The sequence below is a fragment of the Armigeres subalbatus genome, chromosome 2 (assembly GCF_024139115.2).
Source record: "Armigeres subalbatus isolate Guangzhou_Male chromosome 2, GZ_Asu_2, whole genome shotgun sequence".
NCBI classification, from domain to species: domain Eukaryota; kingdom Metazoa; phylum Arthropoda; class Insecta; order Diptera; family Culicidae; genus Armigeres; species Armigeres subalbatus.
The window spans coordinates 308,687,964-308,705,206 of NC_085140.1; the positions used below are offsets into that span (position 1 = coordinate 308,687,964).

General features: G+C 39.7%; 1 protein-coding gene and 1 long non-coding RNA gene across 2 annotated transcripts; one reads left to right on the forward strand and one right to left on the reverse strand.

Moving 5' to 3' along the window:
• Positions 1-2,172: 2,172 nt before the first annotated feature.
• LOC134216711 (uncharacterized) lies at positions 2,173-2,970 on the forward strand. The gene is made up of 3 exons (XR_009980793.1): positions 2,173-2,265; positions 2,381-2,627; positions 2,689-2,970. It is a non-coding gene; the product is annotated as an uncharacterized LOC134216711 (long non-coding RNA).
• A 12,627-nt stretch (positions 2,971-15,597) lies between these two features.
• Positions 15,598-16,827, reverse strand: LOC134209850 (uncharacterized). The gene has a single exon (XM_062685872.1). The coding sequence runs from the start codon at positions 16,825-16,827 to the stop codon at positions 15,598-15,600; it is 1,230 nt and encodes a 409-aa protein (XP_062541856.1).
• Positions 16,828-17,243: the final 416 nt, after the last annotated feature.

Below are 17,243 nucleotides of genomic sequence, written 5' to 3' on the forward strand. Positions count from 1 at the left end.
TTAGTATGATTATGGTTTGTTCGTCACATTTTACTGTTTTGCGCTAAAATTCACTAATTGCCACTCAGTTCTGGAGTTTCTTGGTTTGTGTAGTATATACCTACACAAGTGTTTGTTAATAATGAGATTGAATGCCGGGCAGTTCACGTTAGCAGGGGATTCATTCCAATATTGGCAAGTATTCTATAAACACTTGTTCACCATGTTTGTTCGTGTATAAATCGGTCGACATAAGAGGAGCTAAGAAAGAAAGAGATTACATCGGTCGAGTACGACTTTTGAACGGCAAAGTTAGGGTTAAGGTACGGATTTACTTCATATGACCGGAGGTTTAGAGGGAGGTTTAGGCTTGATGTGTGCGCAATGTAGGTGGGAGACTGTTATTGAATCCATACCCTTGACGATTTATTGTGTGATAGGTTGACGAAACGCACTATTCGAGGAGGATAGATATGAAGTTGTGAAGAGGAGGTGTTTATACTTGCCCTTGAGTTCGCCCTGAGGCGAGCATATTTTCACGTTGTTTTATGTTTGTGTATAATTATTAGGTCATCAATAACTTGAAATGTGGGTACAAGTTTAAATGTTGAAGACGTTGCATGAAACGTTTGCTTCATCAGAAGTCCTTTCCTTTATATCGAATCAGACTACATTGGATACTGTTTGGTCGAAAAGTGGTCTGCGTTGGATAGCGCTTTTGGGTTCATACCCTAGGCAAGATAATCACAAATAGCTGCATATACTGATATGTTTTGAATGCTATTTACGGTTTTTGTAGAAGTACATGGAAGCATGCCAGGCATACTAGTACTTATAGAAATAGTTAACAATAACTGGATTAACAATATTATGACCATTATTGATTGTGGTGAGCGGTGAACATTATTGATTAAACTATGATGATTTGTATCACAAGCAGGCTTATGTAGCGAAAGTTGAATAATTTCAGAAAAAGATTTGAAAGATCCATTCGAAAGTTTCATCTACAGGAATAGTGCAGGAATCAGCATCTGGGCGCTTCATGAGACATTCAGATGATGGGGTAATTTTCAAAAATAGATGCTAATTGTGAAAAATCACCGGACATGGTCGCCAATTTCGAAAGAAGAGGAAGGAAGGGCATGCAGCAATAGGATTATACTGTAAAGGTGGATATATAGTGCCAGTCATTCATGGCATAAGGGTTGGTAAAAATAAGTCGTGACTAAGACAGTTCTTGTATCGAAATTCAGTTGGTGATTTGAAGTGAAGCGAAGTTAAAGATGGAATCTATTATCAAGACACTGAAATTAATTTTGAAATCTTTGTGGGATTGCAGTAATGATTAGAACGCGTGCATTGTAGTTTATTCAAGTCTGTTTGGACTATAATAATGTATCATATGGTAACAAGTTCAATCAAATGGTGGTGAATTTATACTAGAGACATTTACCACATGACAACAGTAGATACAATGACCATTTACTTAAATTTAGCCTGAAGTTCGTCTGGCATAACTTGCGATGGTATCTTGAGTTGGTGTGAAACCGTTAAGTAATTCAATACGTATAATCCAAACATGTTGGCCGTTTTTATATCAAAAGGGGGATTGTAGTATATTAGACGCGCATTACCGTACAATTTATGATGAAATGCACAATATGTAAACAGTCATTAAATGTGTAGCTCTTGCATTTGTTATGTGTTCGTCAACACTGTTCATGATGATGATTGCTGTTGAGATGGTGACAGCTCAGTCTTATTTAGTCGCAGCCGCGGGCGGACGCGATCTCACACTCTGGATATCCGGGCCTCCGATAAAAAGCTTGTTTTTGAAGCTTATATACACTGTAAACCTGACAATACTCTTTAAAGAGTAAAAATCACCCCTTTTTTGACGATATATGGAACTGTCAAAAAAATGGGTAAATTTTTTTTCCATATAATGCGTATTTTAAGCCCATTTTCATGTTCCGTGTTTTTACCCATTAATGAGTGAAAAACATGTTGAACTTTTAAAAGAAATTGGTGCTTTTGCTTTTGTCATATTTGCAAAAATGTTGCCCCGCGACCGTGACCGTGCATCGAATTTAAATACATCAGTCTGCGCACTGATATTCCGAAGCGAATTCGTTCCCGTAGTCCTTCAAGCGAACCATTCTTTGGCGGAGATATCCGGTATTACAGCTACCCATCGTCTTAAGCAGCAGCGGTGCGGCATCAAAACTTCATTGAATCTTGAGATGCCTCGGAAGCTGTGCGAAAGTTTGGCAGGAAATCGAAACGGTACGGTGAGGATATCCTCGAATAACACGAATGAGGGCAGGGCAATTCGTTTTGCTTTTTCCGTTGTTCCGACAGTTCGAACTATGTCCTTGATAATGATTTGTTTTTGTTCCAGAAACGGTGCTAAAAGGTGAATCAGCTGCTGATCAACAGCTCGGATTGGTTAGCATCCCTGTTGAGCACGAACATCCAAAGAACGTACTGGATCAGTTTTGTGACATTATTATTTATAAGGATCAATTTATGCTCGGGCACATCGCACGAAGGAAATGAGAACCGTTTTAGGAATACAGCCAAGAAAAAAGTATGCGGCAATAACCATCTTAAACTTCGCCGATAATGGAATCGACTAAGAAAGAAAGGTAAGAGTTTTTGTTTTGCTTTTAATCAATGAAAAATTAAAATGAGCTATGTATATTTTAGATCACGAACGCATCCAGAGACATTCGACATCTCATAAATTTGAAACGCCATCGATTTAGTGATTGTCCCCAGGGGCAGCCGCTGTTGATTTCGCCTCTTGTATCCCTGGAAGAATACATTCACATTCATTGTTACTTAATAGGACGATAGGACCCTCCGTTTTAATAACGATGGGATGCGATCCGGTTTCGACAAAAGAAAAAAATGTTTACATTCAAAATCTCTTGACGTATATATTATATGTAAATATTAAAAATTGATGTAATAAAGTATCAGTTCATGAATCCCTTCAATAAATGTGTCTTTGGTTTGATAAACATGATAAATATATTACTAGAATTTAAATAAATGCCCTCTAAAATCATGTGTAAAAATTACTCATTTTCACAAAAATATTTCCCTGGATAATGAGTAAAAAATACCCCTGTATTTGACGTACAGGCCGTTTACCCATTAATGAGTAAACGATCTTTACTCTTTTAATGAGTTGAACTATTTAACTTCATAATGGGTACTTTTTTACCCATTAAAGAGTACTTTGGTGGCACAGTGTAAAGCCTTTACTCGAGTACTTTACTTAGAGTACGAAAAAGGCAAAAAGCATAAAATTAATTCTTTCGTTTTTAAAATAAAGCTGTTGAGTTAGTTTATACATACACAGGATTCTGTTTTTACGCCAATTTTTTTTTGCTCGTTTTTTTGATCCTGTGATTTAATTTGCCACCAAAATCTTTGCAACATGTTTCAAAAATCCTAAATAATTCAAAGAAAAATCACATGGTAACAGGTTCTCTTGTACTTAAGGTGAAGGTGGGTTGAGTACCAAAACAAAGCTTTGAAAGTATTGGTACAATAAAAACTATCATATACTGTATTAGTATTGGTGTCGTATTTATAAAATAACAAAGAATATTGGTAGGGTGGTTCAAAAAACGACCCAGCTCCACCACGCTCACTCGATTCCGTCTCATGCTACGAGTGTCCTAAAAAAAACAATTTGAACAAAAACTGGTTGAGCGTAAGCCGGTTCAAGTTGTATGAAAACTAGTATGGGAAACTAACCCTTTTATTACACTGGCTTCGGCGCCTCCCCTCCAAACGCTGGCGAAAAGAGAACCCACATAGCTGAAGGCAACATTCCAGAGACTTCACTGAACGAAAACCGCACCGCAGGAAAGATCCATTGATTATGTAACGCAAAAAATGGCATTTCATACCCCGCTCACCCCAATATCACACTATTTGTATGAAGCATCTGCCCCTGATGCGATAGTGTAGACTAGTATCTGCGATAGATATCACAGACAAATTCTGGGTATTTTGTTGAATTGCACGTTTTACTGATGCCTTCTGAGAAGCGTAATTTTCATGCGAAAGATTCGCAACCTCGATTAAAATCGACTCTCAACTATTGGAACGACCATTCAATATGGATTGTCTATAGAGTTGAAACTCTTGAATATTTCATCCAGTCATATGGTCTCCCCCCTCGCTAGCGCCCAATGACGGAGTGCCAGAATCAGAATAATGTTAAATTCAACCTCGCCATATCAACTGTCATACAAACCTGAAACGACTTGTGCACGGTAAGGCTCTGTTCAAAACCACCCAAACTATTGGATGACACCCAAATTATAAATCATAATCGACTGAGCGTGGCGAAGCAAAATTATTTTTTGAGCCACCCTACTTATTAGTTTGCTGCTGCCGGTGCACCGCGGTGTTTACATTCGTTCCGCGATCAGTTTTTAATCGTTTTTTTCGGGCTAAAATTTCAGTTTATATTAAGTTTTCGGTTTAAATAAGTGACTGATTTCGAAAAGTGATGTTTAATTTGCATTCCATCAACATTTCGGGCTGCTCATGTGCGGAGAAGAAAGTAAAAAATTGATTTTTTCCGTGCCCTTTCAGAAGAAGTGAAGTGCAGTGATAAACCCACCAAATCGCGAACGGCTATCAAATTGGCACGAAACTGGTGATAAATGATAATAATTGAGCCGAAATACATAGGACTCTTTGGATAAACATGTTCATTATCACGGGAAGTGAATAAATATGCTGTGAACAGGTTAGTAATTTCAATATTAGACTTTTGTTCGATGCATCCGAATGTTGGTGGGAGAGGAGTGCGGGAGGTGTGGGGTTGACCCGTGGAAGGTCCGGTGCCATATTGACTGCCATCGTGGTACTCTTCCAACTATGTCCTTAACAGATAACCGGAAACCACAATAGTGGCAATACTCTGCGAAGTAGTGGATACACAATCTGCAAGCAAGGTTCATTAAAACTCAGCAGTGCAATGGCAATGTAGTAGAAGCATACCAAAAGACATATGCTGCAGCATACTTAAAAATAATTGTTCTTCTTTCTGCCAGACTATAGCAAAGTGACTGAAGATTCCTACATTCTCGGCATCACCGATGGATATTTTTTTATCCTTCCTCCAAAGAATGACCCGCTCCGTTCAGCCATCGTAAATCACTTCCGCCTATGCCATAAATTAATTTTCCAAGGGGTGATATTTTCCAGTACGTAGTTCTTTCTAAAATTTAGCCAGACACGGAAAGAACTCAAACATCCAGCCATTCTTGGCCCTGTGTATCCTGGCGGTTCCAGTTAGTGGCAGGACTGGCAAACAAAGCATAAAAAAGCCTGTCCATCCAACCAACCTACCCTCTAAGTGGCGTGTAAAGTGAAAGAACAAACACTTGCGGGATTGTTGTTGTTATTTTTCTTCGTGCTTGGGTCCACCCACTAGGCTACTGCAGAAACAGCAGCAGTCAGTGTCCTTTCACGTGGTTGCCCTGTTGGCTGCTGTGTTAAGCAGAACCAGGGAGAGCAAAAAATAAACGGGGAATCTGGTTCGTTTGTTTGCAAGCGTCTTCTTTATTCGGGTCCAATTTTTTAGTGGATTATTTTCCAGGGTTTGATACAGTGACGTCGTTATTTTTGCAACTCTGAAATCACTCGGTAACAAGAAACATTTAGTTTCATAATCTATCAGAACACACTGGAGTCATTTTTACGCGGTGTTCTACACTGGTTTATTTTTCATGTTTTTTATGTAGGTGGATAACTACATACATACATACGTAAAAACCGACGTTACGGGCGATTAAGGCGATTAATATAATTTTTTAGAACACCAATAGAATTTCATAAAAAAAAAGAAATTAACTTAGACTTCACATAATTGAGAAATTTGCGATTTTTTTATTCAGCCTGTGCAGTTGTTGTTGTTTTGATCTTTATAAAAAAGAATTCAGCGAGTTGAAATCCGAATAGCACTGTACTGATATGCCACTCCGTAATTGTATGAACCGTGGCACTGCTGCGAGACAAAAGCGGAGACTTTGGACTCCACCGTACATCATAATTTACAGAAGAAGCGAAACGGATAAATAGATGTGCACGCTCGTATGTGCTCTCTGCCAAGGACATGGCCGTTGTTAGGACCATCATAATTCACTCCTCCATTATGTTGTTCCGACTTTGAATACGGCAGTTCGTATTGTTTATTTTATGCGTGGGGTAGGACATTCTGTATGGAAAAAAGGCATTTTGTGGATACACGGATGACGTTATCACGTTTACCTCCAGATAGTCTACCTACACGAATTTAAAACTTAATAAAAAATATTTGCTATAGGTATATGAATAAATGGTTAACGAAAGTAATAGACGCGAACGACTAATACTTCCCTTCATTGACTCCGATTGGCTACCACTTCATTGTCCAGTTGCAACTTCATTGATGCCCTAACCAGGTGGGTGGCACGACGCCATGTTTTTGCAGCCAACATCTCAGTGTAAAATTCATGATAGTATGTGTTTTGTTTACAAACATCACATTTGATTCTCATTAGGATACAGAACTGTCAGTGGGATACGGTCGCGCAATGTTGGCTGCAAAACAAACCTATTATGTGAGATAGGGATGCCACCGGGCTGGCCCTAACGCACCCCAATCCCACGTCATATATTTATCAGTAATAAAATAAAATAAATTTAGGCATTTGTAGAGAATGTGGCATGGTAGATTATCCTGGAAAGCTACTGTTCTCCTATACTTTACTTTTAAACATCCATTTCATCGTAAATTTAGTATGTACGCTTTGCACCCATATTTTTCTATAACTGAGCTGGAGCTTGAGCTTGATTGACTGCCCGTAGTTACTGGCTGCTTCATTATGGTTAGATCAGCTGTTTTTGCACAGAGAACCAACAGATGATTGCTAGCACCCTACTGTCATCGCCTATCTCTCCAATGGGAAAAAATGGTGGCTAACATCTCTGGGGTTAGCGCGCGGTGGGCCCCACTGACAATTCAAAATTAGTAAACAAAAACATCATTTCAGGACTAATTTTCTGTGATGGAGTAATTGTTGTTGAGCGATTTGAATGATTTTATTACTATTATCGTTATGTACCACGTATTCGATGCCGTGAAAAATGTGTTCGATTTTCAATTTAATTGAAATAAGACCGTCATTCAACACAACACGGTTAGTACGGTGCAAAACAAATTTGAAAATTTGGTAACAATATTGTATCAGAAAATAACGCCCACAGCAAAATAAAAACGTGAATTTTATGCTGGAGCCAGAAGCATAGCTGTGTGTCATCCGGCTGATTGCTAGGGACTACCACTCATCCTCGATGTTGTAACCGTTGGTGACCTCAATCAAGATGAATACAGTGCTAGGTGCTCCAATCTACCAAGTTTGTGGAAGAGAATAAGGCGGGGGTGAAAAATTCAACGAAAACAAACCGGCTGGCTCTTCCATACTAAAATCCAAGATGGCTGAATCGTGAATTTAGCACATTGGAACACCTAGCGGTGTATTCATCTTGATCTCATTTGTAAGGCCACACTGGCGCCTGCTACGTCAGAGTGCAAGTCTATGTTGGGAAGGGAGAGGAAATGATAATGCAATCACTCACCCACTTGGCAACCATATTTTTCTATATACAAAAAAGTTTTGAACAAAGTTTCAATGGAATATAGTTTACTATAGGCAACACTCAACATATCAACCGAGATAGGAAATCCCAGCTAAAATATGAGCAAGAATCAAAATACTTAACAATCAATATTTTTTATGAAATAGCTTGCCATGATACAATGTGCGTCAAGTGGCACGAGTATTTCAGGGTAAAGATGTCAAGTTATTCACAGTAAGAACCTACTAAGCGAATTTATATACTTCAACATCTTAAAAAATTAACAAGAAGAAGTCAGGCTGAAATTCACAATAACCGATTGGTTTGTGTTCCGATTTCAAAATGTCTGACCCCTTCTTCGGCTGATAGGAAAAGATACGACATAAGAAAAGCTCCTTTCTGAAATTCTACTAAATTCCAAAAAGGATGCCCACCATGCAATGATTTGCCTCATTTCATCCGTGGCCCAATCCGTCCCCTCTTATCAAACTAAATCACGGTTGGCGGACAGCTGGCTGCGAATGCTCTATCCCACAAGTATTATTTCGGCTACCCCGTCGTCATCAGCAGGTCAAGAACCCAAAACCCAACTCATCCGAATCCTCCTACATTATGGAACGTACACACGGTCAAGCAGTTTGACCAACATTGACTCCACCTCTCGTTTATTTAAACATCCATCAAGTTATACCAACAGCGGCACGAACAATCAATTTATTCGACCAACAATATCACACACGAACGACTGAAGCGCCAACTTGAGCACCAACCATCAAAAAATATATGGGGGTTTGTGCAACTTCACTACAAATGCTCAAACATGTTCGGCGAACCTTGGCTCCACCCCCGACAACTCAAACCAAAATCAAACCGTTTTAATTTTTTCCAACCGAGTCGCCAACTGTCAAATGGTTGTTCGAACAACTTCACACACGTTCAAACAAAGCAGCAACCGAAGCGTTTTCTTGGGGGCGGAGTCAATGTTTGTCAAACTGCTTGACTGGTGTGTACGTTGCATTAAACGCTGCCACAAAAGTACCAATTAATTATGCTAAATAATTCAGTTCGTCACGGTCTGCCGTCCTGTCGCCCTTTGACCGAGAGTCATCGCTTTTTACTTGCTTGCCTGCCGGGGTGACCACACCGATTGGTCCATGGCAGCTTTTCAATCAGATTCTGGCAAAAGGCGGAACTTTTTACGAAGTCATTCGTCATCGTCAATTGCCAACACCCTTCACTGGAGGCGTTTAATTGGGTGTCGTCGCCGGAGTACCGTGACCATGTTCTGGTCATCTCCAAGTCAAAAGGCCGTCCTATGATATAGGGTGACCATATGAAAATTTTCCAAAGGAGGACAATTCCTTCAAATCGTGCCAAAAAGGAGGACATTTGGTCGAAAAAGGAGGACATATGAATCAAATTACACAACCGAAAATTCACAGTATTTGATATTAAATTAACTGATTTTTCTGGGCGTCGAGTCAAATACGACATACAAAACTATTAAAAAAAAAAAAAAGAACGGGGTCAGCAGCTTTACAGTGAGATTTTATTAAACAAGTTTCAACTTATCTGAATAATGATACACAAATGTTTGGTGTATCAATATGCTGGTATTTTTGGCAGCGTTGCTCAGAATTTTAGCAATCATTATTTTCGAATGACTAAACCATCGTATACATCGCAACGTTGAGCAATAGACAACTGATTGTATAATACTTAATTAAGACACAAAGAAGACCAGCGGAGATTATTCATAGAATACCAACAAGTTCACGGCATGCGAATGCAAGTAAGGCTTATACCATGTTAACGATGCTTTCAATAGTTGTTTGTAGAAATTCAAAGATGTTTTCAGGCTTGATACAATTACGAAGATTTTCATGACGATTTTGTAGCTTTGCGGGGTATTATTTACAGATGATTATAGAATGATGAATCCAAGAAAGATTACAATTAATTTTTCATTGAATGTAAATTTCGAACTTTATGTTTGATTAGAGAATATTGTTGACTAGGGACAGTGGCGTAGCCACGGGGGTGGATTTAGGCATAAAACCCCACCAGAGACAACATTTTCAGAAGAATTTTTTTTGACGTAAACTACGTCTAAGGGGAAGACTCGGATACAGGGTGACAAATGAAAATTTCCAAATCCGAGACCGTCACGAAATCATGTAAGATTTTGAACGTTAATAGCGCATTCATCTTTCGATGGATTTTTGAGATTAATATATCAATCGGCTCGGAAACTCTTCACCAATTTTCCAGTTATATTGAAACATTTGATTATCAACGTTAAAGTAGGGTATTGGACCATTTTAGCAGCACCTCTTTTTCCCGTTCGCAACGTGAGTCTCATTCGGCCGTCGCACTGAGGAGTATTTCAGCCCAAATCCTGGCCAAAAGTCAAAAACAAAAATTTTAGATATTTCCATATTATTTTTCGTTTTTGAACTCTCAAATAGTAATACTAATTTGTCAAGGGGTTTTTGAAACCATATTGTTTGCTTATAAGCAATGCTGACTGCCAAAACTTCACTAAAATTTCAATGCAAGTTTAATCGCAATTGTGCATAAAAAAATGTCCCCTTTTTTTCGTGTTTTTCTTGGTTATTAGTGATTTTGAAGATGAAAATCAATATAGGTATCAATGATGAGAGTATGTAAAACGTTTTCAAGCATGATTTGATCTGAAACCGTTCTCAGGTGATCCATAATCATGATATTATTTGCTAGCTTTTTTCTACCTTTTTTACAATAATATGTTTTACAAAATTAAACTTTTAATAAGGTTCCAAACCCGTCCAAGCAACAAAATTTTCAGCGTTGGAAAGATTGGAGTTTCCTTAAAAAGCTCCACAAAACACATTTCACGCATCCTCACGCAATCGTGACTTATTTGTATTTTAATAAAGTGAAGTTTGCTAAAAAGCTAGTCAAAAAGATAAATAATCTTGGTTTTGAGCGACAAAACTCACATAAATTATGTTTTGCTTCCAAAAAAGAGTGAGGCCAAAAATTTTGTAAGTAATGATAATCAAAGAATGAAGAATAAAATAAGAAAGATCATACTCAATGACGGATCCAGAGGTGGGCACCGCTCGTCGCAAGCACGCTGTAGTTTTCAAAGGCAGCGTTCTTGCGCCAAGTGATTCTTTATCAAATAACAATAACTGACGCCACCAGTGGTCATACTGCACTGCTATGAATGCAAAAAGCATAAAAACGAAAAAATACACTTTGCTGTGTATATTGAATGCATTTACAGACAATAAAATGATTGACATAGTTTTGGCCACGATTTTACTCTGCGTACTCCTATGTGCGTCGTTCAGTGTAGTTGGTTTTTGTGCTCTTCTTTTTGTGCGGTGCTTCGCACCAGTTTGCCACAAAAAGTAGGGCCAGAGCAGTGACCTCAGTCGGCGATATACATACAAGCGCATGTTTGTGCAAGGATAGGATGATCGATTGTTAGCAACGGCAATGCAATGTCATAATGCGATAATCGCAATGCAAATGAACAAACATGTTCGATTCAAAGATAACTTAGGAAAATGGTAAACTATTTTATGATAAACTGCAAATTGTTAATTATATTTTTATTATTAAATATGCGCCAAAATCAAAAGAATTCAATTTTAATTCAGGAAGTTTGAATGCACTTCAGATACTCTGTGGGTACAATCATGCGGGGCTTATTATAAACGGCTATAGCTTCGGAACGCATACTTTATTGAAACGGGCTATAGGTTACAATAGAACTATTACTTTCTAGCTCCCGGATCTAAGATTCTTGCAATTATTATCCATAATGCCACTGCCAGATGGTGGGAGTTAGATTGTAATACAATAGCACAAATACCCTATTCCCGTCCGCGGCGTTTACTACTCTGGCGCATCTCAACCGAATGGCTTGGTTTTTGGTACCGTTCTCACTCAAATCCAGAATATGACTCATATTCTGAACACTGGCGTTTTAGCGCCCTAAAACTAAAACTGTTATTGGTTTTCCGCACTGAGGATCAAGATAACAAACGAATTCAAACTCCTGTGGAGAAAATTACACGAATAAATTTAAAATGGGCATTTAAAAACTAAAGTTCGGAATATGAGTCATGTTCGGCATTTGAGTCAAAACGGTAAATGGCTAGTATTTGTTGATTTCTAGTTGGTTATATCGACTCGCGCTTCTTTGTCGGACTCAACAATACGACTATCCCTTCTCTGCCAACTATTCCTCGTCACTCCAAATAACAGAAGGCGGAGATTCTGCCAAAGGTCCAAGACTCGTATTCTTCCACCAGTGATGACTCGATGCTCTGACTACCATTGGAAAGAGGCACCTGTTTGTCCGTAGCCAGAGCAGAGATTCTTTGCAAGGTCCAGGGCCGATGCGTATCGTCTCGCATCTGTCGTAAAATCGCTAAATCGTGATACACTCACCAGTATCATAACCATGTAACGCTAGTGAGTTATTTTTATTTCAGAATAGTAGTATTTAATAATCATACTCCACTATTTCCACTTATATATTACTACAAATAAACTAGAATAGTGGTCGAAAATTTGGAATGAAACTGAATCCCTACTAATTTTACTCTAAGTCGAATGCAACAGTTGGAATTGCGAAAAGCATTATTACCACTTGGGGTTTTAAAGTTAAAATTTTAAGTTATCGTACCGTCGTCGGGGAGACAACGGGTCAAATGGGGTGAGAATGGGTCACTGTTTCAACTTCATAGAATGCTTGTAGAATAGATTTAATGTATCTGAGAACAATAAAACTGAATTATAAGTGACCTTTTTGAACGATTTTGTTATGCGACCTCCAGACTGTCGGTGAGGGCTCGGACGTCACCCCTGACTACGGTATCCAACAATTTTTTATATTTTAAGTTATGGTAATTTTGTTCTAAACCAGTGACATAAGTAATCAAATGAATTATCTTAAAATATGACTACATTCCTCAATGCACCAAACTGTTCTACGTAGTTTACGTTGGGCGGTCGTGTCTTGTACATAACCCTTCAGATTTTTTCGAAAAAAAAAGTTCAGAAAACCCCCTCCCCCCAGACCAGTTTTCTGGCTACGCCATTGACTAGGGAATATATTTTTGCACCCATCTTTGCAATGGGGTCATAAGTTTGAGCCCCATGTTTCCTCCAACACATTTTATCAAGCTCTTTTAGTGGACTGTCTTCACCTGCTATGGGTGGAATTAGGTGGAATAGTGCTAAACTCGACTTTTGACACATGACCACTTATAGATTTCTCGAGACTGTTTTGAAGGAAACGTACCATGTGTTACGATTGAAATATGATGATACATTGCATCATATTTTGATCGTAACGCATGGTACGTTTCTCTCAAAATAGTCTACAGAAATCTAAAAATGACTTTCTCGCAATACAACTTGAGAAGCATTTGAATCATTTTATTCACAGTCCGTTACACACAATTTCGTGAAATTATCAAACTATTATTTCAGAACATTCTTTTGACATCTTCTAATACAATCATCTAATATTTGGTATTTACATTGATTTTAATCGAAAACTAGATGAAAATGTTCCAAGTTGGAAAGAAATTAAACGCAAATTTATATTTACAACCGTACATTTTATTTGCGAATGGATCTCTGTTGTAATATTTTCTTCAGCGATAACAAGAAAAAACTCTCCAGAAATTAATGTCTAACATTGTCAGTTGTTTCCTCAAAATGTACAAAAAGGAGGACATTTCAGCGCAAAAGGAGGACATTCGATTTTTATCGAAAAAGGAGGACATGTCCTCCTTTAGGATACCATATGGTCACCCTAGTCCTATGGGGTCATGATTTTTTTTGACTCGTGATGTTTTGAGGTTAGTAGATATAGTGCAGGATGCAAAATTATAACCTTAACAAGGGAAACAAGCTCTGGAGGGGCTTCACTGTAGTAATTAAGGTGAATCGCGTTGGAATCCAATTTTTAAGCTACATAGCGCTTTCAGGGGCATCAAAAAGCATTTTTCTCCTAGACTCACTTGCAGCACACAGTAAAAATGGTTTTCAGATGTGCTTAATGGTAATCGCCTATTAATTATCATTTGTGTGAGGAAAAATGCGAGGTGAGGGCTAGGACGGCCATTGTGGCAGCCATTTCTGGACCCTGTCGTGATTGCCCTCGAAGTATATAAAGAAAGCAAAAAAATATGGCAATAAATACTAGTAGCGTAAACAATTTAACTTATGGAATAGCGAATAATTCGGTTGCATTTTTCACCGGAAGCAATAATCTTGAAAATCTCGCCGCCGAAAAAAAATCTCGCCGCCGAAAAAAGTTTGAACGCTAACGGCATCTGTTGCACAATCTACTCGAATCTACGATGTTTCGCTCCAACGCTTCTACAAGCAACGCCTTGTGAAAATCCACTTCAACGTCAACGCCAACTTGTCTGCTTTTACAAGCAAAACCTTCAGCATCGCTACTATGGTGATGCCTTGTTGATGTTTATAGATTTACATTCCTGAGGCTTGAGATCAGCCAACATTCGAAGCAGAATATACAAGATACTTTAATTATGCGGAAAATAAACAAAAAGTTTATATCAATTAGTGCTAATCAATAAGTGCGGAGAAAGAATTCTTAAATCGTTTGAAAACTAAATAGTTTATCGAAGTTGAATTTGTTTCACAATGTGTATTCTCTGTCGATCATTCTGACTTTAGGCCCTAAAAAGGGCTTGCTGAGAACTTTGAACCTACGTTGGGTGAGTGCACTGCAATAGCAGAGGATGTGTTCTGATGTTTCTCTCTCCTCGTCACAGAAGCGGCAATTTGAGGTTTGGATTGCTCCGATCTTTTGTAGATGGTATCTGCAGGGGCAGTGTCCAGTTATTAGACCGGTGTAGATGTTGAGATCCCTTTTGTTGAGACCTAATAGTTGTTGGGTTTTCTTGGGGTTAATCGTTACGAGCCTTTTGGATTGGCTCGTATGGGGAAGTGTATTCCAGTTTGATGTGATTTGACTGACCATATATTTGTTCAGTTCCATTTTTACAGAGCAGTCTGAGATCCCGCAGAAGGGCTCAGGGCCAATGAACCTTTCATTAGATACATTCCTGGCTAGCTCATCAGCAATCTCGTTTCCCTCTAGACCCGTATGTCCTGGGATCCAATATAGGTAGACTCGATTGCGTATGGATAAGTTTTTCAAAGCCAGAATGCATTCCCACACTAGCTTTGAGTTACAAGTGTAGTTGTTGGGAATTTCGTGGAGTATGAGTGACACAGTCCAGAAGTTGCTTTACTGTACAGCTTCTAAGATTTCTGTATACTTCTCTATTTCTTACTTGACTCCTTCTCCTTCCTTTTAACTTTTGTGATGTTCCTGCTTAGTTTAACTAATTATGAACACTGTTGATCAGCTACCACCGGAGATTATTTTAGTGCCTTTGTGTACCTCTAGAATAGTTCATTTACTCAATTCAAACCTTATTGTTCCTATCCAAATCTATCATCTACACGACTCCTATTCGTACGACTGTGTGCGTTGGCACCGATTAGTGCTGTTGGACGTCAGATAAGACGCGAGGGATCGGTCAGTTGGTCACTCATTGTCTTCTTGCAACTGCTGCACAGTGGGCGCAGCAACATCCCCCACTCCGTGAACAACTGCCTTAGCGTAGTCTACTGAAATTCCACTGTCTTTGGGTTCAACATCTAAAATCGCTATCTTCACTGCCGGTCTCAAAAACACGCCCTTGGTTGTTTGCACCTTAGCACTTCTCACATGTCCTCCTCTACCTAGGACTCGACCTGTCATCCACGAACTCTTTAACTTCTCATCCATGATAATTACAATGTCTCCCGGCTGTATTTTTTAACGGTGTCAAACCAACAAAATGACTCAGCATTGGAAGATACTCGTGGAGCAATCTCTGCCAAAAGCTATTTACCAGTTGCTGTGCAAACTTGTAACTACTCCGCAAAAGCAGATCCGCTGTCCACAGGTTCAGATGCTGGTTGTTTAATTCCGTTCGATCCGTACAGTAGAAAATGATTCGGAGTGAGCGCTTCATGTTCAGCTGAGTCCAGCGGAATATAAGTTAACGGACGTGTATTTACCACAGATTCTACCTCCAGGAGTACGGTTTGCAGAGTTTCGTCATTTGGATGTCGCGTTGATTCCGTTATAGCTTTCATCCCAGTTTTCACGGATCTAACCATTCGTTCCCACGGACCTCCCATATGCGGTGCCGCAGGCACATTGAATCTCCATGTAGTATGCGCATTCGTGAAGGTGGCTGCACAATCTTTATTGATCCCTCGTATTTCTTCAATCAGTTGACGGCTCGCACCAACAAAGTTCGTAGCATTGTCGGAATATACTTCTACTGGCGCGCCTCTTCGTGCTACAAATCTACGGAATGCCATCACGCAGGATACCGTAGAGAGGCTATGCACGACTTCTAAATGTACTGCCCTAATAGTGAGGCACGTAAATAGGGCCACCCACCTCTTAGCTACTCCTCTTCCTAAATTAACTTCCAGTGGTCCGAAGTAATCAACTCCCAGGAAAGTATATGGCCGGATGAATGGCGTAAGCCGAACGCTTGGAAGCGGTGCCATCATCGGAGGACGAGGAACTGCTTTCTTCACCTTACACAGCTGACACTCACGCGTGACTCTGCGAATCACTGTTCGAAGGCCGGGTATATAGTACCGCTGGCGAATTTCATTGAGTACCGTTTCTCCATTGGCGTGGAGATATTTTCGATGAAAGCTATTTACCAAAAGTGTAGTACCAGTGTGGTTCTTAGGAAGGATAACGGGATACTTTGCTTCATAAGCGAGGTTAGATGCTTTCTCTGTGCGGCTGCCTATCCGTATGACACCTTCGTCGTCTAAGAACGGCGTCAATGTGTATATTGGGCTGGACTTGGACACAATTTGCTTCTCGGCGCTACTGCTCAATAAAGCGACTTCATCTGGGAATGCTTCAGCCTGTATTTGGCGCATTATCGCTGCCTCTGCCTTTGCAAATTCTTCTTTCTGCAGTACTCTGTAGTGTCCGCTCGTAGTTCGTTGATTGTGGAAGATTGCTACTGCCCGAAACACATACGCAGTTGTCCTTAGTAGTCGATTCCAGTTGGAGAAACGCGATAGGTCAAGCAAACTCTCGATTACAGTTGTCCGATGCAGAAACATAGATCGAAGCTCTTCTGATGTTGCACTAACTACCCTTTCGTTCGAAGGCCATTGCTTTACGGGATCGTATAAAAATGCCGTACGTTGATCTCTGATCAGGTTGAAACTCAGGACCGCTTCCCCATATGAGGATTGCATCATCGGCAGCATTCATCTTTGTAGGGACGTATCTCCATTCGTCGATGCTCGTCAGGGAGAGAATCTCAGCGACGCGGAATTCCACAAACTGATGGTATCGTCGTCGTTCCGACCGCAGCCATGACAGGACTGTAGAAGAATCCGACCAGAAAAAGCGGCTGTCGATTTGTAATGTCAATGAGGAGCCGATGTTTTGCGCGAGTCGTGCGCCGAGCATGGCCGCCTGTAGCTCAAGTCGGGGAATTGACAATGGCTTCAATGGTGAAACTTTGGTTTTT

Excerpts from the sequence above, each read along its gene's own strand:
- LOC134209850 (XM_062685872.1), bottom strand. The coding sequence starts at position 16,827 with ATGTTTCTGCATCGGACAACTGTAATCGAGAGTTTGCTTGACCTATCG.